The sequence below is a fragment of the Aptenodytes patagonicus genome, chromosome 13 (genome assembly GCF_965638725.1).
Source record: "Aptenodytes patagonicus chromosome 13, bAptPat1.pri.cur, whole genome shotgun sequence".
Lineage (NCBI taxonomy): Eukaryota > Metazoa > Chordata > Aves > Sphenisciformes > Spheniscidae > Aptenodytes > Aptenodytes patagonicus.
The window spans coordinates 4,780,741-4,808,032 of NC_134961.1; the positions used below are offsets into that span (position 1 = coordinate 4,780,741).

Here is a 27,292-nt window from a genome sequence, read left to right on the forward strand (position 1 = left end):
CCTATGGTGACCTTAGGACAGGCTCCTGCTGTGCTGTGGCTGCTCGGACATCTCATCCATGGGCTGTCCCAGGCATCTGGCAAACACCCCTGTCCATGGACCGTGGGCGTGCTGGCAGCGTGGTACAGGGCAGCCACAGCCCTGCTCCCCGCACTGCAGGCAGCTTCCCACATCCCCATGCCCTCCGAGCGATGGGCCACCCCGCAGCCCTCCAGAGCAGCACCCTCAGGCCATCCCAACTCCTTATCCCAGCTGCTGCCTTGTCCTGGGAACAGGCTGCGAGGCTGGAAACTGCCCGTCAGCGACCAGCGTGCGTCTGCCCGGCCGCTCCCGGGGGACAGCCCTCTCTGGGGCCCAGAGCTGCTGGGACAAGCATTTAGTGGGACAGTCATTAGTGTAACCCACATCTGCCCAGCTACTGCCCTTCTCCCCGGCCGGAGTCAGGCGTTTCCCCTGCACCGTCACGTCCCGGTGCTGGCTGCCCGTCCCTGGGGCTCTCATGGGCTGCAGGATCGCTGCTCAACTCCCATTCAGCCACAGAATTTATATGTGAGTGTCAGAATCTCCTGCCAAGTTTCATTACTACATATGCTCTTTTTTAAGGCTGGTAATAAAACAGCGGTCATAGTTTACATCGATATGCAGGGAACATCCCCGTCACACAGAACTGGGCTCCTGGGGAGGCTCTTCTCAGCTGTTTTATCTGTTCCTCCATGCTGTTAACAAGTAACTGCAGCTGGAGCCGCTGCTGAGCCGGTGGGATTGCTCCGTCCCCGCAGGCTGCCGATGCGTGCAGAGGGACGTGCAGCGTTTACACACTCAGCAGTGCAGCACTGGCTCCCGGGGCAGCCACCGAAGCACTGTGCTCCCTTAGGTAACGGGCCACGGGTACTCACCACCCCTCCCCGGGCCTTGGCAAGGAGTAGATGAGGCTTTAAAGGCTCATTGGAGTATTTACTATTGTTTTAACTGGTGAAAATGGATGAGCCTAAATACAGAGCTCCAGTGGCATTTATTGCAAGCCTACTAACTACACAGGGATTGCTAGGAGTCACTGGGACAGAGCCAGTGATTAAAGGATAATAACCACTCTCATGTTTATAAATTATGCCCTTGATACGGAAGAGGAATATTTTTAGGTTGGAAGTTGGTGCTGTGAGCTTTGGTGCAGGAAGGGCTCTGCTCCTCAGAAGGGAGCATCCTGCAGCAATTACCCCTTTGCCAATGCACAGGAGGGGCTTGGAGAGGGGAGCCCACCCGGCAGCTGCTTCACGAGGTGCTGGTGGCTGCTGCCGTGGCACCGGGTGCTCAGGCTTTGCCCTCCGACCTGTGAAGCATTAGAGCCCGGCAAGCACTGAACGAACACAAGCTGCCAGCTTCCGCGGTCTGGGCAGCCGCGCTCCCGCAGCAGGTCCCGTGGGGACGTGGGGTTTATTGTCTGTGAGATGTCAGTGTGGCTTCTCCAGTGACACCCCGGCTGAAGCCAGCAGCTAGGCAGAGCTCAGGGCGTGTGCATCTGCAAGGGGCCACCTCAGTGCTGTGCCATGGGGGAGCGCAGGGCGAACCCCCCGACGCCAGCCCCAGGCACCCCGCCTGCGAGATGGTGCTCTTGGCATGCACGGCCGGCTCCCACCTACCGCAATCGGGCAAGATGGAGCCGATTGCTCTCGGCTGCCTCCGCTGCATTGTCCGCAGTACACGAGCACGTGCTGCGCCTTCCCCAGACACAGCATGCAGCCCGTTAACGCAGCTGCCAGGGAGATTTCGTCCTGCCCGAGCCCCCGGCAGGACATGGGGCACGGTGTGCTCTGCCTGGGACGCATGGCCAGTCCCCCACCTCGCTCCGGCCACGCAGATCCTTTCTCTGGCTTGTTTGTGTTTAAACCCAACCTGCACAGCCCTGCAGGCGCCGGGATCTCGCGTAGGAAACCAACTGAGCACTCGCAACTGCTCTGCTCAGAAGGCGGTGGCGGCGTGCTGCCTTTATTTCCTTTGCTTTTTTTTTTTTTTCCCCCTCCTTCTCTCTTCAAATCTTCCTTTGAAACCAAAACTTCCTGTAGTTTGAAATGGACAATCAGGCTGCTCCGGCAGCTGCAGCCCGAGAGCTTCAGCTCTTGGCAGGAGGATCAGAACTACAAAACTATTTCTTTGAGGCAAATTATGCATTCATCTAGCTCATTTGAAACAAAATATGATTTGCAATTTAACTTTCCATAATGAGCTCCTGCTATTATACCGTTTCCATAATGGCTGGTTTCATTGGAACAGATTGTTGGTGCACATGGTTTACAAAACATTTTCAATGCAAGCCCCGTTTTTTCTTATTTTAAATAGCAACAGCTGCTAAGCATGATAATTATTGTATTTCATCAAAATAAACTTACCAAGTTGCTTCTTAATGCTACTCATTGCAGTTTTCCAAGGGACCTACAGGTTATTAAAGAAGCTGAAACTTTAGTTCTCCAAAGAGAGCGTGGCAACACAGGCGTGAACTTGGCGCCTGAAGGGTCGGGGCAGGCAGGAGCCAAGTCCTCCCCCGGGAATGGCAGGCTCCTGCTTCACCGCCCCTGTCCCCACGTGCCTCCGGCGGTCCCCCTGTCCTGCTCTCCCAGGCCAGCAGGGCCTGTCCCTGCAGCATCACCTGCAGTCCCCAGACGCAAGATCTGCCATCCTTGCCAGGGTTTTCTAGCACCAGTGACATTCCCACGCTGGCCTTGCCCCACGCTCACCAAGCGCTTGACTTGGCACCGCATCCCAACCCACCGCTAACTCTTGTGCTTGATGTATCGCCACTGAGCAGTGGCCACCGCCACCTTTCCCCGTAGTGGCCAACGGTGCCAGCACAGGCATCTGCCATTGCATGAGACGGCACCTTGTCATCTCCCGCTGCGGCTGCGGCCCCGGGCTGCTCATCCCTTCGACTGCAAATTACACAGCTCAGTCCCTGAACACCCACTGAGGCTGCTCAGGTCCCCGTCCGTCACCACCCGGCTGGGCAGCCACGCGGGAGCCCTGAGCTGGTCCTGCCCGCGCTGCTCCCGTCCCACCCCTGTGCCTGTTACCTGGCCCTGGGCAGCCAGGGGCTCCCACGGCTGCTGTCACTGCTCTGGTGGCGGCAGCTCCCCCGCTGCTGGAGAACTCAAGCTCCCTTTTCTCCTCTGCTTCCGAACGGCTTCTCAGCTCCCAGGAGAACTACACCTCCACCCCTCCCCAATTTGCCATCACAGGCCAGAGATCCAGAAACTCATTAATTAGCTCCTGGTTGCAGGCTGGTTGCTGGGGCCGACAGCGCAACGCGAAGGTGATGGCGCTGCGAAGCCCCTGGCACCGGAGTGTCCCATGCTCCCGGGGGCAGCACCCGGCCCTGCCTGCCCGCGGGGACCTGCTTTGCTGGAGGGAATACACAGAAAGCGGCGGCACCATTTGCTATGCGCTGAAACGGTGCGTTTGCCCAGGCAGAAAGGCCAAGCCAGGGCAGAGCCACATGTGTGTGTCCCGGCCACGACCAAGCGCTGCTGAGGGCACAGCCTTCACTGGGCGGCTCCAGCCACTGCTGCTCTCGGGGCGGAGGAGAAGCACATACCCGTGGAAGCAGAGGGTTTGCAAAGCAGGCGCCGGGGCAGCACTCCTAGAAACACAGGCTGGGCAAAAGCCCTCCGGATCCCCAGGCTCTTTTTGGAGACGTTACATCCCCTGGGTCGTTTTGCGCCAAGGCAGGCGGGGACGCGCACGCTTGCCCCTCGGTATCTCGGCAGGTCGGTCTCCAGGCGAGGGGACACGGCGGGCTGGCGGTGGCCGCCCCTGCGGGGTCCGGCTCTCCCGTGCGCGGCTGCTGTCACCACCCAAGTCTCTGATGGTGCGGGAGACAGCCAATGCTGTGACAGTGGTGTGAATGCTAATGAGGCTGGAAGGAATGAGAGTAACTAAGGAAACCAAAGAGGATGGAAAGAAAGTTGCTTAATAAGAAAGCTAAAAAACACTGTAAATGGATAAAAAGAGAGCAGAAAGGTGCAGCCTTAGGGAGGAGGTTCGTGCAAGTGAGGATGTGGAGTCTTCCACTCACTTCAGTTACTGGTAAGTTTAATCATTCATTGAGACACAAACTTTACAAATCAGATCATCTGTACTATATATAATGGAAATTCTTGTCCTTCCTTGCACCTACGGCTCGGTCCGTGGATGCTTCAGGCCGATGCCCCTGGACACCTGCTGAATTGACAGAGACCGTCCAAGAATTGTAATGACAAACGCCAAAAAAGATGGAAAGGGAGGATGGTTTGTGCAATCCCGGCACTATTTGTTATCAGCCTTGTCCTGCACTAGGTGGGGTGAGAGCAAGCCTGCAATAGTTTATATCCTTGGCAGGCTCCTTTTGACCAGTGATAGAAACCAGCTTACCAAGAAAAAGGGAAGACTCTGCTTGATTTAAAAAAAAATTCAGCTGGCATCTACACAAGTTGGCCCCTCAGAGAAGTGGGACATATAAACGGTTCCGTAAATCTGCTCACTGATGCTGTCTGGGGACTTGTCACCAGGGACACCGCCGCCAGTAACTCCCGTGCATTGTCACGGCTTTGCAGCATCACCTGCGCTGGGCTCCCAGCAGGGCGAGATGGGGTTTGACAGGTCCCTGCTGATGGACACCAGCCGACACACGGCCAGACCATTTTTCCCCCTCTGGAAGCGCACACCCACGCTCGCGAGACCCCGACGGGGTTCCTGCAGCAGTGCTGGTGCCCGCGGGCTGCCCAGCAGCGTGCAATAGCCACAGGGGCCAGTGCTGTTCTTTGGGGCTGTTTCCTGAAAGATTCGACCTCCCAGAGCCCCCAAGACCACGAACAACCTGCATGAGGGATGTAGCACAGAGTGCAGCGAGAGCTCTGTCGCAAGCCCTCGGCCCCGTGTCAGGCTTTGCCGTAGCTGAGGACTTGCAGGTCTACAACAAACGTCAACTGCCCTCCCCAAGCACAGGGGGCTGCCAGCTCACCCGGGGGCAGGCAATGAGAACCAGCAATAATTAATTCCTAATTGCACTTACCTGCATCACCCTTTCCCATGGCGTTCCCAGGGTACCCATCAGGAAGCACTGTGGGGGGGTTCCCCCGGCTCTGGGGCAGCCCCAGAGATACAGCTGCAGGCACACACCACCCGTCCCCCACCCTCCTAAAACACCCCCAGCTCCTAATGACCTTCTCTAACACAAACTCAGGTGGGTCAAGGGGGCTTTTCTCCTCTAGTGACGAGAGGCAGGTTAATGGCAGAGGGACAAGAGTTTGTTAGCAAAGAGACTTTACTGTGCAGGCAGGTGAAAGTCTTGTTTGTTGAAAATTTTCTGGGGCACTTTTAAGAGGTGGGTTTAGTTGCTGTGGCCAGCTGGAGATTTACGGTTGCGCAGGCACTCACGGTGGATGACAACGATGCCGGAGAAGCTATTCCAGCCTGCGAATGAAAGGCTGCCCTTAAAGCATCTCAGCATTTGGATTTAGATGACATACAGTAATGGCACCACAGAAGTCATTACTGTCCATCAAGTAAATAATAAACATGCAATATAAATTGCTTGGACTTACCTAGGCTTTCATGAGCTATTGCAAACAGTAAAAAAACCCCAACAAATCAAAGCAAGAAAGGGCAAAGGACAATGTTGAGAAATGAACAGCCAAAGAGGCGGCTGCTCTGCAGGAACATGGACCCAGGGAGCTTCCCTTGCAGCAAATCGTGGCGAAGTCTGTATGTTTATCCTGATGTAGATTTGGACTTGGGAAAAAAGGGTAAAAAGAAAAGCTATCTGCTGCAGACACGACCCAGCTGACATCTCCCCTCCGCGGCTCTTTGTGCGAGTGCCAGCTTCTGCAGGCTGACAGCAGGCGGTTCGCCATTGGGTTTCTGTCTATTACAGCACCAATACAGCAATTAAAAACCTCTCTTGAGAGATAAACAGGAACGTAAGCTCACGATGACCAGCAAACGAAAACCCCAGCAATGACTGGAAAGCCATCTCTAGTTCCCCTCGCTATAGCCGGGTCCCTCTGCAGTGCTGGGTCCCTCTGCACCCACAGGGCTGCACCCAGCACCCATCGGGGCTGCACCCAGCACCCAGCCACGCGTGCGTCCCCGCGATGCAGAGTCCCGTTTTACCCACAGTGAGCTGTGAGTAACCCATGGCGACAGCCACGATTATATTTGACATTGAAACACTAGGCGCTGACCTTAGCAGACACGTTTGCTGTAGTACCGTAACTGGCTAGATGGTCTCTGTTTTTCCCATCCGCTGGGATCGTTCCAAGGGCAATGACTAAATTACCTGAAGTCTTTTGCTCCGGCCAGACGAGCCTACGAGCTTGCACGCATTTTGCACTATTTACAGTGATCACACGATGATCTAAAACCGCATAAAGGCATTGTAGGACAAATATAGAGCACTGCAGCACCCTTAAATCACACTGCTCAGAAGCAAGTGAAGGATTGGGTTCGTTTGTGTGATGTGGGTCCGCTGGGACTCGGAGAAGGAGGAGCGGGTGCATCTGCACGAGACACCCAGCTCCTTCATCACCACCCTGGGCTGCCATGCCCGCGATGGAGGTGGCTATGGGCGTTGGCATAGGGATCCGCGCCCCGGCTTGCCCTCACTTGCAGGTCAGCGTGGGATGGCACGGCTGGTGTTGGGAATGGCGCTGGGCAAAGCGCCGGGAGCCATGCGATGACGATGGGCTATCATACTGTTTGCCAAGGTCTGGCGGAAAGAAAACAAGGTAATGGGGCATTTGCTGATTCAATTCGTTGAATTTGAACAAATCTTTTTAATCTTCCTCCCCGAAGGATTGGAAAGGTCAGGAAATAGGCAGAATGTGCACTTTCAGGTATTGAAATTAAACTTGTTAAGAAATCCATATTGATTTGCACTTCTCTGAAAAATATTGAAGCCTCCAGATTTAGCCTGGGTATTGATTTTCTCTTCCAGGGGAAAGACATCGGCATGGAGGAAAGATATTACACGTGGCAGTAAACACCTTCAATCACCGGCCGCCCGCTCTCCCTTCATAAACAAATGGCCCCGCTTCGCCCGGGGAGGCTGCAGACCGATCCCAGCACTGCGACACGAAGGTGCTCAGGCGGTTCTACAGCTGCAGCCGCCCAGGGGCCGTGGAGCTGCCAGCCCCCGGCCGGTGGTGCCCCCGCCACCGCTCCCTCCCCTCTCCCCGAGCCGGAGTTTGACACTTTGCCCGGCTCGGCCGTGTGCCATTGTGGATCAATTTGATGATGAGCACTGTGGTCCCAGCCGTGTTTTGTCCGGTCACTCAGTCCCCTCCGTGCGTGGGACCACTGCTCTCTCCAGCTTCCCGAGGAGGGGGTGCGGAGAGGGAGGTGCTGGTCTCTTCTCCCTGGTATCCAGGAACAGTACGTGTGGGAATGGTTCAAAGCTGCGCCAGGGGAGGTTCAGACTGGACATGAGGAATCATTTCTTTACCGAGAGGGTGTTCAAACCCTGGAACAGGCTTCCTAGAGAGGTGGTCCATGCCCCAAGCCTGTCAGTGTTTAAGAGGCATTTGGACAATGCCCTTAATACCATGCTTTAACTTTTGGTCTGCCCTGGAGTGGTCAGGCAGTTGGACTAGATGATCATTGTAGGTCCCTTCCAGCTGAAATAGTCTGTTCTACTCTACTCTATTCTACTCTATTCTATTCTAACAGTTCTGTTCTGGAGCTCCTCACGCAGGTGCTGTACAGGTAGGCCAACACCAAAGGCACCACTGATGCAGCAGCTCTAGGGGTCTTCTCCCCACTCATCTGACCAGCACCGGAGGTGCTTTACGCCGCCAACCCTGCAGCGAGCCAGCTGCAGTACCGAGATGAGCCGCAGAGGTTGGAACCAAAGGGCAAAGGCACGAGAAGGAGCAGTGGCCAGTTACGTTGCCTCAGAAACAAACAATTCCAGGTCATAAATTTAGCCTCAAGTAAGAGCAAACTGTCTGCTGTCTGACTCTCCGGCACCCGCCTGTCTCGTGGCACCCAGCACGACACAGGGGAAGGTGACAGCCAGCACACATCCTGGGGCACCTCCTGCTTCTTTTCAATTACTTAGGGCATAACTTGGTTCACTTCAGAAAATCAATCCTCTGTTTGAAACAAAGCAAAATCCTTTCCCAACTGATCTCCTGCCTCACTGGCCCTCAAAAAAAACACTGGCACCAGAAGATGTCCTGTAATGTGGTTTTAACGACACCTGAAGGCACCGAGTGTCCCACCTGGGCACACGACGCGGCACAGCAGCATCCCAGCCCCTGACAAATGGTTTCTCCGATTTGCTGCCACAATGGCAATAAATACATAATGATGGCAGTATTGATAATGATAACAACACTTCCAGTTATATTATCAACACTTGCCATGCTGCAGGAGTTAATTTATCCACAGCTGGTCAGGCATCTTCCTGGCAACTACCGCACTCCGATGTCAGGAGCCAGCCCTGTCCCAGGGACGGGGACAGCCGCCCATCCTGGCAAGGAGGGCTCAAACCGCACCGGGCGCTGCGCTGCTCCGGGGCAAAGCCCACCACCGAGCAAGGAGCCTCCCGCACGGTCAGGGCTTTGCTGCTGCTGTTGTGGGGTTGGTTTTAATTAAGAAACGTACCCTGTTCACCCGCTTTGCTTCGCCTGATAGAGACAAACAGGGTTTCTTACCTGCAGCAGTCAGTGACTCAGCTGGAGCCTGCTTTCTGGAGATATCATTCTGAAAAAAAAAAATCTTTCCTTTAAGCCACATAGCGTACGTGTGTATAAAATCTAGAGGTCAGTGATGCCTCTGCAGCCGGGTAGGGCTGTTACACTGCCACGGCAGCCGGGCTCCGGGCAGGGGCTGCTCAGCGTGGTGTCGGAGCAGCCAGAGCAAGGCTCCCGCCCGCAGCACCATAACCCCTCCTGGGGTCAGCACCGCTGGGGCTAACACCGTCGGTGCTGGGGGATGGTAAATGAAGGTCTCGGTGTGGCTTTCATGATCAGAGTCTCTAATGATCTGCTTAAAAGCGCTGCTCCACGTGCATTGATCCCGGCAGTCAGCTCACCAGAGTTTCCCGTCTGAGCATCCCTAATTCCCCTCGCCTGGTTGGGAACTGTCAGTCCCAAGCCAGGTTCCCACCGCTCCCCTCCGGCAAAGTGCAGGGCAGGGGGGCTCTGGCTGAGCACGCAGACTGCCCTAGAAAGATTGCCAGATTAATTATCAGTAGGGATTTAATTTCAGATCTTTGTCAAGGACAGTCAGAGCTCTGGGTTGCGTTAAATACATTAACAAGCAAACCCTGCATTTGTTCAGACGCTGTTTTCGCAGGGCAAGCCCCTGGTGAAAGAGGCTGCGGGAGGGAGCTGGGCAGGAGCCCTGGTGAGACCGGCAGCCACATGCCAGGTAAGTTAAAATGCAGCTTATTCCATATTTTACATTGCCAGTCCTTTTACTACTTTGTTTTTAAATATTTCCCCAAGATCGGAGTGCTACACTTCCTTGACTGTTTTTAATACATGCAATCAGCAACTATGGCAATTAAGAGGCCTAATTAGCATCTGAATCGGTCTTCTCACACAAACCCCCTTCGCAGTAGTAGCAAATAAACGGTAATGGAGATGAAGAACCTGCACACAGTCTGCAGCCCTGTGCAGCCGGGACCTGCCGAGGGGCAGACGGCCCTTGCTGGGACTATTTGAGGGGAGGGATTTTGCCCCGGCAGAGCTCCCACGCGGGTTTCCCACAGCAACCTGCCTGTTATTCCCAGGAAGGATTAGGATGTGCCCCGCGACCGGCCACACTCTGGCTTTAGGTGGGAGACCCAGGGCAAGGCTGCTCAAAGAAACGCACACCAGGCACCAGATATTTCCCTTCTGCAGGGAGCATGAGTAAATGAGAGCTCCGCTGGCCCCAGATCACCTGTGGCTGCCTAATGAGCCCCCCAGGGACTCCGTGGGAATCCATCACTTTTGTCAGAAGGTTCAATAAGTTTTCAATTAAGTGACATGTCAAATTGTAAGACCAGCTGCTTCGAAACCGCCTCCGTTTAGATGAGCTCTGCTCCAGCGAGAGAAGGCAGCTCAGCGTTTAGAGCCAAACCTCCGGCTGCACACATACACCTTGGCATTTAAAGACTGAACTCCTCCCTGCCAGCCCGCGCCATCCCCTGGCTGTCACACCACGCAGGCAGCTGGCACGTCCCCACCAAGCAGCTCGGAGGGGACAGGCACGCGCTGACACCCAGCAGGCAAACGCCGCAGAGCAAGCACAGCCGGGAGAGGTGCTCCCCGAGGTCTTGCAGTTGGCTCCGAACTCGGCATTTCCCTGGGAGAGGGGTCTCGCCGCAACTGCCCCGGGATGCCCAGCTGCCGGCCGACCCCGGGGAAGGGACATCACCCCACCGTGGCACCTTTTGGAGGAAATGGCTTTCTAAGCCGCTCTCCCACAGCGCTCGCCCTGCCGGTGCCCAGGCTCGGGGGGCTGCACGTGCACACACACCTCGCCCCCACCCCGCGGCGTCCCGTGCACCCCACACCCTGTGCATCCTGCACCCCGCCAGACGCCGCTGCCCAGCTGAGCCCCCCCCCATGCAAACCAGGGCAGCACCGCAAAGGGCAGGAGAGCGGGGCAGGGGCTGCGGGGGGGCTGCTCCCCCAGGCCCCCTGCAGCCAGGGAGCCCCGACCCCAGGCACCCCACGCAGCCGCGGGAGAGGTCAAGGCTGCCATGAAACACCCGTGAGACACAGCACGCAGTTTTCCAGCTGCCCGCAGTAGGGTCAGTGCGACCTATTCAGCCAAGTAACTTGCTTGCCAAACTGGATGATTTTATTGGTATTTTTCTCATCAATCTCCCAGCCATTATAGAATCATACACCATCCACACGCAGCCCGCGGCCGGCGGCCCAGCCATCAACCCAGCTTCTCCTTCCGTACCACCAGGTCAAGCGTTGCCTCCTTGGTTGTGCCCAGACAGTAATTTGTGACTGCGTGTGTATTAATTTTAGGGAATTAATTCATTTTCTTGCAACATTAGAGGTTAATTAAATGCTGGCTAATTGCTACCAGTCATTGGAGGAATTCTGCTCCTGAGTCCTTTCATGGCCTGAATGCACCAAAGGAAGAAAAAAGAAAGAAAGAAGGAAAGAAAGAAGCCCTTTCAAGACCACAGAAAATTGCAAAAGGATGTTTCTTCCAACCCGACATGACAAAATTGAATTCCAAGCTATTTAATGCATGCACGAAACGCCATAGAGAAACCCAGCCCGAGCACTCCATCCATCACGACAGGGAAAGGGGTTTCGTAACACGAGCACTCGCTACAGCACCGACTCAGTGCTTCAAACTCCGGACTTCCAGGCAATTTCGCTTAAATGTAAATACCGGATTAAGGATTCTTACAGACAGGGCTATTGCCAGCATTTCCATGGGACATACAGCTAAGGTAACACTGCGATTATGATCAACATTAATGATGGAGACCTCGGGAAGCCACTGTCCCGGGTGGTGATGGAAGCCCCGCTCAGTCTGCAGGGGCACCACGGCCAGGGTCACAGCGCAGCGCCCGTCCCCTCCCCACTGGGGAGGGAGGGGCGCAGGGGTCCCGGTCCCACCATGGGCACAGTGGCCTGGCCCGGCCAGTGGCATTTCGGGAGTGAAAAACCAGCCCCGCGGGTAGGGGCACGGGGAGCCATCTGGGTTTGTCCTTAAAAACGGGATTTCACGGGTTACACCGTCACGAGGATGATGTCATGCAGCCTGACAAAACGCCCCTGCCCGCCTCAGACCGGCGTGGTTCGTCTGTTGGCCGGGTTGTTGTGCAAAGACTCCTTGAACTCTTTGGGGATGGAGTTATGGACCTGTAAAAAACCGTGGTCCCGCTCCGAGTTGAGCAGCGTCCCCATGGTGACCTTGGAGGGATCCCTGGAGAGGGTGAACATGGAGATGTCGGTGGAGGGGATGGTGCTGAACCCCTTGCTGATGGGCGACATGTCCCGGGACCGGGGCTCGGTGGAACGGGAGCTGGACCGCCGGCGGAAGCGGTACCTGTAGGGCGGGAGGCGGGTGAAGGCCGACTTCTTCAGCAGCTCTGAGTGGGACCTGGCACGGATCTGGCGGTGCTTCTCGATGTACATGTGCACGGCGATCACCCCCACCATCTCGGCGATGATGAAGGACAGGGCTCCGAAGTAGAAGGACCAGCCGTAGGAGTAGCTCTTCTTGGAGTCGCTCTGCCCTGGGTCCCCCGCGTTGGCCGAGATGTAGACTATAATCCCGATGATGTTGCTGAGACCTTTAGGGGAGGACGAGAGGGAGAGGTGCTCACCTGAGTGGCAGGAGAGGGACGGAGGACAGCAGCACCCCGATCCCCTCCTGGCAGCGGAGGGACACAGGCTGGAGGAGCCCAGCCCTTCTCCTGCCCCCCACGACCTGCGGGGTGCCCGGCAGGCGGGGAGGGTGCCGGGGGCCATGGCCACATCCCCATGGGGCACCAACCCACCTGCCAGCACACCGGGGCCAAAACCCCTCACAGACCTCTGCTGCTGTCCCCAGTATACATCTATATTCACACGCACCCAGTATATACGTATATTCATGTATACTGAAGAAGCAGGAGGAACAACCACTGTTTTGTTTAGAAAAGGGACATTTGAAGAGCTGGTTTTGCTTTGCAGAGCTGCTCACTAAGCGATGGACTGCAGGAGCCTAGCCGGTGTCGGGGCTGTGGCCAGAGCAGAGCCAACCCACAGGGCACGGAGGGGATCCCTCCGGCACAAACCCCGGCTTGCCGTGGCCCTGGGAGTGCAGGGGAGCGGGAACGGCTCTGTCTCTTTTCATTTCTGGTGGAGTCTGGAGGCTTTATTTGGGATCCGGGCAGTTTTTGCACCACCAGCAGCGCTGCGGGGCTGTGCCTCGGGGCTGGGGAGTGGCTGGTATATTCCTGGATTTACTTAATGAATCGATTATGTTCTTTCTGTTGTTTTCTCATCTGCATCAGCAGCTCCTGCCAGCCGAAGGAGGGAAGAGTAATTTGCCTCTTTGTGGGGAGAAGAAAAACACAAAATAGAGCAGTTCCTTGAGACAAAAACATTGTCATACGATAATCAGTGGAAGTGTTGGGGAACAGTGCACGGAGAAATGAGTAATCCAGAAGGAACGGCCTCTCGAGAGAGAGTGATTTTCCTTGTAGTACTGCAGCAGCCCCTCTGCCTGCTGCCCAGTCCCTGGTGCTGCCAGCACAGCGCTGGCCCTTGCCTGGCCCTGCGACCTGCTGCTTGGCAGCGATGGAGGGCAGAGCCCCCCAAAACCTGCCCCAGGGCTGGGTGCTCCCCCAGCGGGATGCCTGCGCTCCGGTAGCCCCTCTGGCCTGCAGCGCCCGCATGGAGACTGCTCGGGAAGAGCAGGGCGGATGCTTAAAGTGCTGTCTAGCACGGTGACCACTTGCCAGAAACCTCTGCTGTTTTTTCCCTGCCACGAGGATTTTTCCACCAGGACGGGACAGCTCACGAACCCCAGAATCCCTCTGTGCAGACGGCCTGGGAGGACCCACGACCTGTCTCCGTCTCCCCCGTGTCCTCCCACACTTCCACACCGGGAGAGCTGCCCCACTCCCAACCCCGCTGGGCAGCTCCTACCTGCAGAGACGAAGAAGATGCCGGCGCTGAGGATGACGTTGTGTTTGCTCTTGTAGAACTCGCTGGCCGCCACACATAGGCCCCCAAAGAACAGCAGACCCACGCTGAGGATGGGGAAGATGCTGGATGCTCTCACTGCACCTGTAGGACAGGGAGCAGGGCAGGGTCGGCTCCCGGCATCGCTCCTGCAGCGGGGGCTGCCGGCATCTCCCACACCAGCGCCAGCACCCGGAAAGAATTGTTGCAATGCCACGCTGGCTTGCTGCCACAAGGGATGGGGGGAGACCCAGCACCAGTCCCCCCTATGCATCCTCTGCTTGTCCCCGAGCTGCTCTGCTCCGAGCTTGCTCTGGAGCCCAGCATCAGCCCTGCAAACCCTGTGGTTCAGGCCTCCCATCACAAAAATAGTTTAAACCCTGAATTTCTTTTTTTTCCTCCGAGGCTATTTCAAGGAATTTTTTCTTCCAGTCTTGTCACACAGTCAGAACTAGCAATTTACCTTCCCATTACCAAACACACCACCCATGGGTTTAGGCTACGGACGTGACTCTGGAGCCTAGGGACTGCAGAAACCCCCCAGATCTCACCAGGCTGGCAAGGAACAGTACTGCCAACCACAAGGGTCAGAAACCTGTCCCTTGGGTCCCCAAGCTATTGCAGCTGCTTTGGAAGTCAAGAATTTACTGACTAACACACCTAAAGTTCAACAAAAGAGTTGTTTGCTGATGTAGGGGAGGACCATTATCAAAATGAACACAAAGCCCAAGACCCCGAGCCCACCAGGTGTGATGCCGTGACGCTGGCACTGGGCTCCATCCCCAAGGGGATTAGCTCTGGCAGGGCCTGTCTCTGCATGCTCAGGAGTCACTGACCAAGAGCTACACAAAGAAGGGTCTTTTCTACATGGCCTATCAGAAGTTCAGCTTCCGAAATGACAGTAAAGAGTAATTAATGCAGCAAATCACTACCTGCTGCACTGAAAATACACTGTGCCTTGGTTTGGGTTCTCATCCCTCTATTAGGCCTTTATTAAGCGCACAGAAATACAGAGAAGCCCCATTAAAATGCCATTCTGGGGGCTTTAAAATAGACTTTTTGTTTTAAATGTGGGAGGGGGTGGGAGAAGAACTTAAACGCTAATCTACTAAAATTGCAAACCAATTCCATTAAACATGTTCCCCTCTTAGATGGGTGAGCAGAGCTGATGGCTCCCTGCAGAATTAGAAAATGGGGAGTTCAGAGCAACATCTGGATGAGCAGCAGCAGCAGCAGGCAGGGGCCACTGCCTGGCCCCGGGGATCGGGGCTGAGCACAGGGCGATGGGCCCTGGGGGTCACCTCACCCCCGGGGATTCCTCCCAGCCCCAGCAGCTCAGAGCCCAGAGATGCCAATGCCTCCGAGGCTGCCATGTGCTCCTGCTGCCTTATGTTCTTGTCTGGAAATTTAGGTGTTCAAATGAACCTTTTGCCGTGTGGGCTTCACAGTCTGTCACACACGTGCACGTTTGCTGACATGCCGGGCGGTGCACGTCCGTGTTGCCTTGCACGTCAGGGTGTGCGTCATTTGTGTCCAGTATCTGTCAACCTGCACCTCGGTGCCCCAGCACTCGCTCGTGCACGTGTCTGCAAAGTGCTCATGGGATGGTGCCTCTTCTCTGCAGGGTCAGCCTCACCCCAGCGTCAGGTCCCCCCACGTAAAAACCCTGTGGGTCCTGCCCAGAGGCTCTGCTGGCCCCCGAGAGCAGGAGGACTCCGCTTTTCCCAGGAGAGCCACCAGATCTATTTTCACTCCATCTCCCTGCACTCGGCTGCTGCTGGCAGAGCATGCGGCAGACGCTCGTTGCGCTCTCCCGGCGAGCACCAGCAAATCCAGCCTGGCTGCAGAGACTCAGGGAACAGGGAGACTGGCATGAACACGGCACCCCTGCGGTGCCGCACCAGGGACCCGCAGGGTCCCGGTCCCCGGTGGCCCTCGCACCCAACAAGCTCAGGCTGCACAGCAGCTGCCGGGACCAGCCACAGGGACAGCGAGTGCCAGACAAATGCGCCATTAACACTGCTACTGCAGCGTGACATGGCCACGCTTGGATAACCCAGAGGGTCACCGCTGCTGCACAGGGAGCCTGGGGGGCTGCGACCCATCGGCCACCTGCCAGCAGTGGGGGGGACCTGCTGGGTGAAGTTCTGGGTGCTGGGGGATGGGGAGGGGGGTGCCAGCGCAGCATGGGCCAAAGGTGTCCTCAGGGAGTGCGCACAGCTCCACCGCGCCACGGGAAAGCAGACTCACGGAGGAGATACTCAGCCGTGTCTTGCTCGTAATCTGCATCCTCGGGGAAGTGGTCGATTTTCTTGCACACTCCTCGGAAGGTTCCTGGGGAGACACAAGCCAGGAAACCTTCAAACCCCTCTGCACTGGCAGGAGCGCTGCTGGACACGCTGCATGGGGCTGGCACAGCAGCAGCCCAGAAGCCGCTTGGGCACCGCTCAGCATGGGGCTGTCAGCGACCCCAAACACTGCCCTTGGTTCCGGGGACGGTTTGGTTCCCGGCTGCTCCTGCATCCTCCAAGCACTGCTGGTCCCCTCTGGTGGGGCTGCACATTTATATCTCAAACTAAGCCCTGTCATAAACATCGCTGCTGAGCTGGGAGGAGATGCCCAAGCTGCCCTGCTCCCCCCGCAGCCCCACGCAGCCATGGGCAGAGCCTCTCCTCGGTGCAGCTCCCACTCCCCTCTCTTGCTGCGTGGTGGTGCAAGGACCCGCCGGCAGCTCAGCGGTGCTCAGCACGGCACTGTCTCTGCCCGGCTGCAGCTGAGCTTTCCCCCCACTCCTTGCGTGCACCCGTGGGCATGGCAAGGCTCGCCTGGCCCCCGTTTTCTCCAGTGAAGGGGAGGCAAAGCAGGGCAGGCACTTGCTGGCTCCCAGCATGCACCCACCCAGGCAAACCCCTCATCGGTTTTGACAGAGAATCGATGCAACTGTAAATAAACCCTCCCAGCCTTCAGGTCTGAGCAACACCTTATTCAGATGCACTGGGGAAAGTGCTCCATGGCTGCAGCCCAGGGCTTGTCGAGGTCATCTGCTTTCACATCAAGTTCCTGCTGGGGGAGATGACAATGGCACTGGGGTCAGAGCGGCTGCTTGAGCAGAGCCCCCACCCCGGGGCTCCGCAGCACTAAGAGACCAGCCTGGTCCTCCCAGTTTGGCTCTTCTGCCCCAGACCCTCAGCTGTATGAAAGCTTTGATTTACTGCTGACCTACAAATGCAGGGCACAGGCTGCCGCACAGACGAGGATCCTCAGCACATTTGCTAAAGTAACATCTGGGCCACAGCTTAGCTTCCGAGATGTGATTTTTCTGGAGGCACAGATGAGTTCATTTAAATGACTACAAAAAGTTTCTAGCCTGCTTACCCTTTCCTGCCACTTCTCAGCCCTGCTTCATGCCTGGGACACAGGCAGCTGGGACAGAGGCCAGAGGAGGCAGAGAGTCGCCCAGGCAACCTGCCTGTACCCCATTTCCAGCTTGCTTTCACGTGTCCCCCACAGCACATACACACGTGTGCACACCCATGCACGACCGTGGATAAGCACCCAGTGCCATGGGTGGGCATCGCAGCCGAGCTTGGCATGGGCAGGAGTGCCACCCACACCACGGCACAGTCCCACCAGGAGCCCTGGTCCCACCGGGAGCTCCGCACACGCCATCTTTCCCCTCTTGCTTGTGGGTCCCCGCGGCAGGACTCGGGAGCGGGGGCGAGAGCAGCCCCACTGCGGTGGGCACTGGCAACGCCACCTGGAAGGCCTGGGGAAGGAGGCAGATGCTCTGGCATCTGCTGGCCTCCCACTTAGCATTTGGGAAAAAAAGGCTCTTTTTCTGTGGCTTTTTTTCCCTCCTGCCTCTGAAGCAAAACAAATGCATTTCGCCTTTAAATGCCTGCCTGTTTGCTTTGGCTTTCTCCTCCCTGCGCTTTTGGGCTCAGCTCTCTCCTGTGCCAAAGCCATGCAATTGTGCCATGAGAGGAAAAAGCCAAGGACAAGTCAGGCTCAGGCAGGTGATGTACCGGGGACTCAGTTACACGCTGCAAGCTGCAGATGCGGGGCGAGAACGGGGCAGCACAGCCGTGCCCATGGAGGGGAGAGCCTTATGGGTTAGATGTGTTTATGGGACAGCCTGGGGGAGGGACTGGCTGTGAACGGGCTCTCGCCTCTTCTGCTCATCCATCCACCAGCCCCAGCAGTCTGGTCCACGTGCTACCGATGGACAGGCAGAGAGAAATTAAAGGCATTAAAAAATAATAAAAAAATACTGGCTATGCCCAGTTGCGCTTATGGATTTGTTGTGATGGATGCAGCCCGTCAACTCCTGTGGATGCTGCGAGCCTGCTCCTCGTGGCAGCCCGCCAAGGCACCGAGCGCCATACTCGATATCTGCTGGGGACGGCTCAGAGCTCGGCTCGTGCCATGGTGCTGGATGGGAACATGGCTCCTCAGGGCCCGGGGTGGCAGCAGCCACTTCTGTCTGCAGGATTCACAGAACCGTCTTCTCCAAAGCAAGCAGCAAACGCTAATGCAAGAGTATGCATGATGTTTCCTCTGCAGTGCTGACAAATGCTGTCCTTGATGTTATAAATGGGGAAACTGAGGCACAAAGTGACTTCTCTGGAGTGGCAAGGGGCAGGGTGAGGTGGGAGGAATTCCTGAAGCGTCTCCATACAGGAAGGGCAGCCCCCTCACGACACCAGTGCTGGAGGACGTGGTCAGATCACGCTGGCTCCATCCTCTCTCCCATGGGACCAGAAAGGACATGCCACCAGGGGACAGGGCTCAAGGCAAGAGAAGCCAACCCGCACAGTGTCCCGCATGGCAGAACGCTGTCAGTCTGCACTCTGGCTACGGGCTCGGGGGAGCTGAGCATCGTGACAGGCATCAGTTAAAGCCTGGAGATGAAGCTCTGGAGGTGGCAAGCTGTCATCCAAGCGGGAGACACGGCATCCGAGGGAGAACCGCCTGCTCCCGTTGCTTTGGGAACTGTGGGCGAAGGGGATGCTGAAAATGGGTGCCACGAATGGGGCCAGGGAGGCACTGGGCATGGCAAGGACGACAGCTGCACAGCACAGCCCCCATCCTCCTCTCAGCTTTTGGGTTTCCACCCACCTTCTCTGACCTTCTACCTGTACCTGCCAGCAGGGCTCTGCCCCACGCACCCCAGAGCCACCCCCCCACATTTATCCCTTTGCTCTCCAGCCATCGGGCACATGCTGCCAGAGTGTGACTGCGCCAACCCGCAGCACCCCAAAACACCCCTACACCCCAATGGACCCAGAAGGACGTGCAGAGCCGGCGTGTGCCTGGACGTGCCCGGTCCCCCTGGACACGTCTCCAGTCTCACCCAGTGCTGGGCTGTCACTCCAGTGACAGCACCGAGGTTTCTGTTTCCAGCTGGTCTCTGAACGCCTTGGTCCTCGCTCTGCCTCAGAGCCCTGAAGCCACGACCCGCTCCGGTGGGACAGATCTGCCCTCTCCGACTTTTAATGGCTGCAAAGCTGTTGTCAGCCAGGGACACCCGCGCAGCGTGCAGGACTTTGCAAGAGCTTCTCCAGAGGCACCAACTCCCGGGCAGCGCAGGAACGTCTCCCTCCGCAGCAACCTCCCGGGCAGGGCACAGGGCCAGTGTCTGTTATCTGATTAGCAAGGGGAAACTTTCCCTTGGCACCACGTGGGAAAGGAGTTTGGAGACTGAGTCAGCCCATCAGCACAGCGTGCAAATGAGAATACTAATTTTCTTGCGCTCAATCTCTTTGAAGTTCTCAGAGGCTCCCTGTGCTGCTGAGCCCCCACCAAAACCAAGCACTGGGCTGGGGGGACTGGCACCCCCCTGCCCTGAGCAGCAGCCGGATGAACCAGGACCCCCAGGGGCCTCGCTTCTGACATACACAATGTAAGGTAAATCTGTGATGTGAGGGACGAGGGCAAGCCTTGGAGCAGGAGACACCTGCAAGCGCAGGGGATGCCCTGTGCAGATGCAAACACCCTCTGCTCCGCTGGCTGCGGGCACATTGCTCACCTGGGGTGCAAAGCTCATCCCTCCCTCCACAGCAGCAGGGACCACACACAGCTGCGCTGCATCTGCTCTGCCCCACCGGCATCCATAGCCTCTTTCCTTCCCGCAGCCCTGCCTGTCCCACCCAAACGCCTCCTTTGCAACAGAAATGGGATGGGGGGGGGTGGTGGTGGTGAGGAATCAAGGACTCAGGGCAGGAGCAGAGCCTTTGCTCAGTGTTGCTGCCACAGGACCCAACACCAACTCCCTCTCGCTGCCCACGGCAGAGGGAAGTGCTGAGCAGCCCCAGCAGGCATGGCTGAGCAGCAGGAGGGGGAAAGCACGGCGGCATCGCTAAGGTTTGCAGGTTGCTCCGACGCTGCGGCGGAGGCCGGGCGTGGGGTCCGTGTGGGCAGCGGGGCTCCAGCTGCCCAGTGCCAGAGGACGAGGACAACCCGCACGTGCCCCAGCGAGGCCGGGGCCTGCACGTTTAGAGGCAGCACGGCTGGGGCTCGCCACGCTCCTCGCTCACTGGCCCCTCACCCTGCACCTTGCAGGTGGTTTAGCAAAATCTGCCCCCCCCCCCCAGGCAAAGGGAGCCCCAGCCCGACCAGGGACAGGCAGGGCAGCACCACCAGCCCCCCCACGCGGGGAGGGGGCAGGCAGGAGGGGGCAGCCCTGCTGCCTGCCCGCGCTGCCCGGCTCCACCACATCTATTTCACGCTCTGACATTTATTTTGGCTCCTTTACTCCCTCTGTTCATTAACTGATGCTCGTCGCCATGGCGACCACTGAGTCACCTGACACACAACTTCCCAGCCTCCAAACAAATACCACAACAAAGCTTAAATCACAAAAAGCCCCTGCGACCCCCAAAACGCTCCCTGAGGATGGAGCCCTGCCCCGGGGAGGTGCGGCTGGAAAGGGCTCCAGGGACGGATGGGGAGGCCGCTCCTGGCCCTGGCTGGGGGCTCGTCCTCCCCCCCAGGCAGCCGGGCTGCATGCACTCACACCCCACACGCTGCACGGCACATCCTGAGCCACCGGGTCCCCATCCCCCGGTGACGGCAGATGCAACTCCAGGCTTTCCTCTCCCGGTTTTATAGCTGGGCCCTGGTCAAGGCAGCGTTACAACATCACAGGCATGAAGGAAGTGGGTTTTGTCCGAGCCCTCAACCTCTGGAGCCTCCTTCCCCTGCCCACGTTTTCTTAGCAAGGACTCGAGGCAGAGGCGATGCTGGATTGCCTGCTCCGTGCCATCTCTGACCCCCCTGCCAGAACTCAGGCCGTGGCTGCGAGCTCGGGCAGGAGATACGAGCCCTGCCCAGCGCCGGGGCCAGCTGCATGCAGAAATCACCTGGGGAGGACTGGCCAGTGCAGGACCCACCAGGATGCTGTCCTGGCTCCAGTTCAGGCTCAGCCGCTTGCTCCGGGCACTCACAGCCTCAGCCCCTGCTAACACCTCGCCTGGGCGGCACCATGCCCCTTGCCAGCATCCAGCTGTGAGCCCTTGGCCTGGGCACGGCTTCCCAGAGCAGCTCGTGCTGTATGAACGGGATGGTTGGGGCACCGCTGCCTCCCCCTGCAGTCACCGTTCCCTTTGATCCCAGTGGTCGGGCTCCTCTCCCTTGGCCGGAGGAAGGGGAGAGCTCCCGCTGGCCGGGAGCACGCTGGGCTGCTGGTTTCGGCACATCCCAGCCTGCTCGCGAGTAATTTCCCCAGCTGATGCCCATGCCTGCGACGCGACTCTGCGCTGCGTGCATGAGTCACACCACCTTGAGTTTAATTCATCTGCTGGCCAGGAGAGCGCCAGCAAAGGCAGCGTGCTGCTGCGGTTATTCATTCCCCACTCAGCTGTCTCTGTGGTAGATCTGGGTAATTTTCTCTCCCTATTAGTGTGAATTCCGATTAGCCAACTTAGCTTATTGCTGCACTTCCCTGCTCAGAGCCCGACACGGCAGCAGCCAGCTCTGCTCACAGCGGCTTGTGCAGCCCCGCTCCGGAGCCTCCTGGCTGGGAAGCGGGGCTGTGTCAGGGAGCCCCGGTCGGCTGGCACTGCCTCCCCTCGCCCACCCCAGCACAGGACAGCTTCTCCCTTCGCCTTTTTCTGTACTGAGGAACCAGACCTGCCCGTCCCCTCCTCCAGCAGGGTCCTGCTCGAGAACACGTGGGGCGCATCCAGCACGCACGGCTGTCAGCGAGCTCAGCCTCCCCACGCGAGGACACGCTCTGGGGACCCCAGATGCACAAACAGGCAGGGACGGTGCCCAGCCAACAAGCACCAACAAGGAGCCACAGAAATAATGGTTTGAAGCAGCTGGACAAGTGCCAGCTGCAAAGCCTGCAATAATCCTTTGTCACGTTACACGGCCCTCCCCTTTCATTTTCCTCCCTTCTTCCCCGGAGGAGCATCTGCAGCTGCGCAACCCGCCGCCGCCTCGGTGCTCTCCCACGGCCGACGCTGCTGCCAGTTCCAGGAGCAGGGAGCTCTGGGGGCAGCGGCAGGGCAGCACAGACCCACCGGCAGTGGGAAAAGCCGCTGCCATGCCCGGGGAGAGGAGGCATGGCTCCCCGAGGGCCAGTGCATTGAAGTCTGGTAAGTCAGCCAACAGAGCAGTAACATCAACCGGCCTAAGTGCCTGGATGAGCCTGACCGAGCAAGCTCCCGGGAAGCGGGAGCGCTGGGGATGAGCCGTGCCCACCATGGACGAGGCGCTCACGGCGGCACGGGGCCGTCCGTCCGTCCGTCCGTCCTTCAAACGCTCAGCTGTGCAGCACAGCACCGTGCTCCCCGCCCAGGCTGGATTAAAACCTCCTCCATGTAGCTGAGCACTGAGCTGCTCCTGACCCCTCCCCGCAGCCCAGGCACTTCCAAACTGCGTGGAGGAGCAGCCAGTGCGCTGGGAGAGCAGTCGGAGGAGCCCAGCCAGGAGCTGAGCCGGGGAACAAGCAGCCCCGATCTCGGTGCTGGGTCACGATGGACCCACTGGGGCGGGCAGCAGCCTGCAGAGTTGCTGCTCCCCACACCCCACGTCCCTCTCACCCGCTGCAGCGAGCTGCGAGAACGGACCCCAGTACCAGGCACCTGAACCTCAGGGCCACGGCTCAGGGAACCACCTGAGCCCCGCAGGAAGCCTCTCCCTGGCCCCCCCTGCCTTGGGGGGTGCCGGGGGCCTGCCATGGCAGGGTCAGCGTGAGTGACCCCAGCTCTGCTGTCGGTTAGGTGTGACCCCTCCCGAGGTGCCTGCTCCACCCTCGTCCTTCGCAGCCGACGCAAAGCCCTTGGCCAGCAGCAGAGCAGCATCCCCCGCCACGCTCTGCACCAGTCTCTTCCAGCTTCGGTTCAAGCTCTCAATTTAATGGTCCCGCTTTAATCCAGGGGCCACCCTCTGGCAAGCGGCCGGGCCGGGGCCACCCCGAGCGTCCCCAGGCACTGCAGGGAAGGCCGCTGCAGTTGGCAAATCTTCCAGGGCATTTTCCATGTGTAAGCGCTGTACATGGCAATGGGACCGCTGGCCGTGCAGTGCCTGCAGGGTGTCCCTGCCTGATAGCTCCAGGCTCGCTGCACCGAGCCCTGCCTTTTAGGTAACATCAGATTTAATTTGGAAGAGATGAACTCATATAACACATTTTGTATTCGCTGGTTTTGTAAAGGCGTCCCTTCCCTTTCCCTCCCGTGGGGCTGTTTTTCATCCCGCGCGCCACGTGATTCTTCGATCCCTCTCATCCCCACCAGATCAGAGCATCCTCGAGCTGCACGTTAAATAACGTGACTAACGCCTGCTTTCTGCAAGTCACCCCATCTCCCCCAGACAAGGGCTGCCTTACACAGGGTAACCTTTCGTTTCAGCAGGGTTTTGTCACTGCTGCTTTAGTTCATTTGTATTTCAATGTACCTACTCTCTGCACTGCATTTATTGGAGAATGCAAAGGCAATTAATTGATTTGATCTCAGGTCGTTTTCCTCTCAAAGCCCTTTTCCCCAGGGAGGGCTGTGGGGGGCAGGGAAGGGGTTGCGAGGGAAGTACGACGCTAAGAATATCGATCCTAACCCAGAGAGGCAGAAGACTAAAGAGCTCTAGTTATGGTTTTAAAATCTCATTACTTTTCATCCAGCGGAACAGTTTTCCAGGGACTATTCTGGTTGTTACTGCTCAGTGTGCAAACTAAGACTCAGGCTGGGGAAGATGAGCTAACACTGTTCTTAAATGAGAAGAAAATTCCTCTCTCCTCTCGTGTTGGTTGGCTCAGCCAGGAGGAGGAGAAGTCCTGGGGCAAGGTCACATTTCATCCCTCAGCTCTCTGCACCTCCTGATAAATTCAAGCGAGTTATCTCCTAAGTTGTGGTTTACAGTAATGGCCTCCCTAAAGATACCTTGTCACGCCAAATCCATTTGGAAGAAGTGATGGGGTCATTATGGTTTAAGTTCTCTGAAAATTAATATTCATTGGAGAATCAGAGGTCCAAGCTTAGCTGGCTAGCTGGCAAGTGCTGGGGTACGAGCCTGCAGCACATCCTCAGAGATGCTCAGGCTCTGCACTCCCTTGAGTAACAAGAGCAAGATACCTAAATATCTCCAAGAAATTAAAACTTCAGGGCTCATCTTTTTTTACCTCCCACCCACCTCCCAGATGCTTGGAGAGATGGAAAGAAATTCATCTTTACTCCTTCCTTTCCCCAGCTTCATGCTCTGTGAGGGATCCTGGAGCTCTTTGCATAAGGTCCCCAGTGTGAGATTGCAAAGCTCTGGGGTTTCAGAGCTCCGTCACCCAGAGACCAGCGACCACCGTGCAGCGCTCGGCTCAGCCAGCACGGGAGCACTGGCACCGAGCAGTTCCCGCACGGCAGCGGCTGTCCCGTGTCCCCGGGAAGGGCTGTTGGGTCCTGGCCACCCCCCAGCATCTTGTTCGCCTCCCACATCACAAAGTTTGATACAGCCCAGTTTCAAAGACAACACAGGCCGCTTAGAAAAGCGGCAGGGAAGGCTGGCGGGACGGCTACGGAGACCCCAGACCCACGTCTCAGAGCAACCCAGCTGGAAGAGCTGCTGGAGCCAAGGACGCTGCCCAATGCAGCCGCCTTGGGAAGGGGACTGCTCTCCTCCCAAAGCCAGGGAAACCTCGGGGAATCAGGCGAGCACCGGTCCTCGCCATCAAATTGGTTTTGTGACTCCTCAGCCCATAGGCTGTCACTGCTTTACACATCCATCTGTTTGCTTAAAATCCACTGGAGAGCAGCTAAATTAAGGCAAAACCTGTGCGTTGGTTTAAAAAAGCCCCCTGCTCTGTGTTACTCTGTAGCTAGCAGCTCTCTCCTTGTTGGGATGGACGCTGCGCTCCCCACTGCCAGCCAGCGGGACGAATCCTCCTCCCCAGGACCGAGATCTCCCCCCGGCACATCCCCATCGCCCCGGCGGCCCCACACCAGCTTCCCAACGGGGTACCGTTGTAATCTGGCTCCATCTCTACTTCACACTCTCTCCCCCTCTCTGCGGTGGTGGCTTGTGTCTGAGCAGAGTCACCTACACAGATATGCCTTTTCTGAAGGATTTTTTTTTTTCCTGTTGTAAAAAAACCAGTGGAAAAAACCCAAGACAAATGAAACGAGCGCAACAGCGAGGAGGCGGCAGAGGTGGGCTCTGCGGTGCCGGCTGGACGCTGAGGCCAGCACAAACACACGTTTGAACACACACGGAGCAGTGCAAGAACTGAGCCCCCCCTGCGCATCCCTGACAGCTCGGCGGGGTTTGGGGAGCAGCGCCCAGCTCCGCGCTGCCCATGATGGGTATCCCCGCGGGGGACATGGCAGGGCGGTCGTGGGCACAGCCCAGGCACTCACACCCATGGGTGGGCTGGGAGCTTCTGCCAGTTTTAGCCTGCAAGGTGCCGGCGATCAGCGCGTGTCACGGAGACTTTACTCCCTCAGCATTGCTAAAAGGAAAAAAAAAAAAGAAAAAAAAAAATCTACATTTTGACAGTGACTCATCATCTCCCATTCTGGAATCTGTGGGGTTGTTGCAACCTACACAAGGCAGTTCAGAAAAGCAAAACAATTCTGAATAATAGAGGAGGAAAAAAGTTTGAAAATGATGGGTAATTTCTAGCCCTCTGCTTCAAGGGTTTAGCTTTGTTTTTCTCATTATAAAAGTAATCAGGTAATGCACTGGAGCTGCCTTCCAGGTCTCCCCCCACGCTTCCCTGGGTTTCCTTCCTCCCTCCATCCTTTCGCATCGGTGGAGCCCATGGCACGGAACCGCCCCGCCACAAACCCGGCTCCTGGGAAGACACCGGGCTTTCCCGGCCAGGATGGGGTAGGAAGGCGCAGGGGCCTGCAGCAAGCACGGGGGCCCAGGGTGGCCCCTTCCCTGCAGGGGGGCCAACACACTGCTGTCCCCTCCGTGGCATGCCGACAGCGATGGGCGGCTGGCCGCCAATGCCGGGAGCCCTCGGCTGGGTCTGGGGAGGAGAGCGCTCATCAGCATGTCTAAGGAAAGCATTTCATGTTTTATCTTTAACAGTGAATAAACATTGATTTTTATTTTAAAAGGTAATTGACGTTCCTATGATAGCAAAATGAGTGCTGGAGCAGCCAGAATCAGTGTAAATAAGCCATGTGCTAGAAATTAATGAACTTCACTGATTGAGTTTATCTGTTTAAATTCTAGCAATTAAAAAAATAATAATAATCTTTTGTTTGTTTGCCTGCCTGCTCAGAGACATTGATGGTAAGAGACGGGGCAGGAATAGGAGCCCTGGCCGCGGCTGAGCATCCCCGTGCCCGAGGCGCCAGGACCTCCCTCTGCACAGACGCACTGTCAGGGCAGGATCCCGCTCTCGACTGTTTAATGAGCGTTTTAGATTCACTTGGGTTAACTGATGAGCTTCTGGGAAGGGTTCACCTTCCAGCCACATCTTCGACTATCAGTAACAGGGGCAGCCAGCTCAGCCCCAGGAGATTCCTGGACCCCAAAGCTTTTTACTAACAGGACACGGGGAAAGGAGGTCTGTCCCGCAGCGTGGGAGCTCTGTGCCCATTTGTGGGCAGAGGGCTTGGGTTAATCCCCTTCCCATCGCTGCTGACAACTGGTGCACCCGAAAGCTCTCCGCAGGGATCTCTCCATGTTTCCCCAGGTTAGCATTTTCCTCCCGTGTGCATCCTTCTGTCCTTGTCCACAGAAAACGCCATCTGCCACTTTATGCTCCAACCATGGCTGCCAGGTAGTCCCTGCCACAGACCTTGCCGAGTAACCCCGTCCTCTGCTCGCTGCTGCATGCCTCCTTGGGGCTTGATAACATTTTGGGCAGAGCGCTGGGGTCCCCCCATTGGGGGGGGGGGGGTGGGGGTGTCCAGCCCCCAGCTTCACCCCCCTGTGAACTCTGCAGTTGCACACATCTGTCCGGAGGCAGAGCGACCTCGCCTTGGGGAGAACGGCATGGACCTGCTCCCATCCCATGGCCTTCCCAAACCTCACTTTTCCTGCCAGCTCTGCAGAGCCCTGCCCCGCGAGAGGTCTGGCAACCGCCGCTGCAGGAAGAAATCCCCCCGTTTCCCCACAGGGAGCCAACGCTCCCCGAGCCACAGCCGCCTGCCAGACACCCGCCCTAGGGCAGCCAGGGATGTGTT

At 57.4% G+C, this 27,292-nt stretch overlaps 1 protein-coding gene across 1 annotated transcript in view; it reads right to left on the bottom strand.

Annotated features, from left to right (window-relative positions):
• Positions 1–10,799: 10,799 nt before the first annotated feature.
• CACNG3 (calcium voltage-gated channel auxiliary subunit gamma 3) overlaps positions 10,800–27,292 on the bottom strand; it is a 33,987-nt gene continuing 17,494 nt past the window's right edge. The window contains exons 2-4 of the mRNA XM_076351075.1: positions 15,915–15,998; positions 13,629–13,769; positions 10,800–12,286 (exon numbers count right to left, since the gene is read on the bottom strand). Coding sequence (XP_076207190.1) covers positions 11,775–12,286; positions 13,629–13,769; positions 15,915–15,998 — 737 coding nt within the window. The 3' untranslated portion in view covers positions 10,800–11,774. The remainder of the gene's footprint in view (positions 12,287–13,628; positions 13,770–15,914; positions 15,999–27,292) is intronic.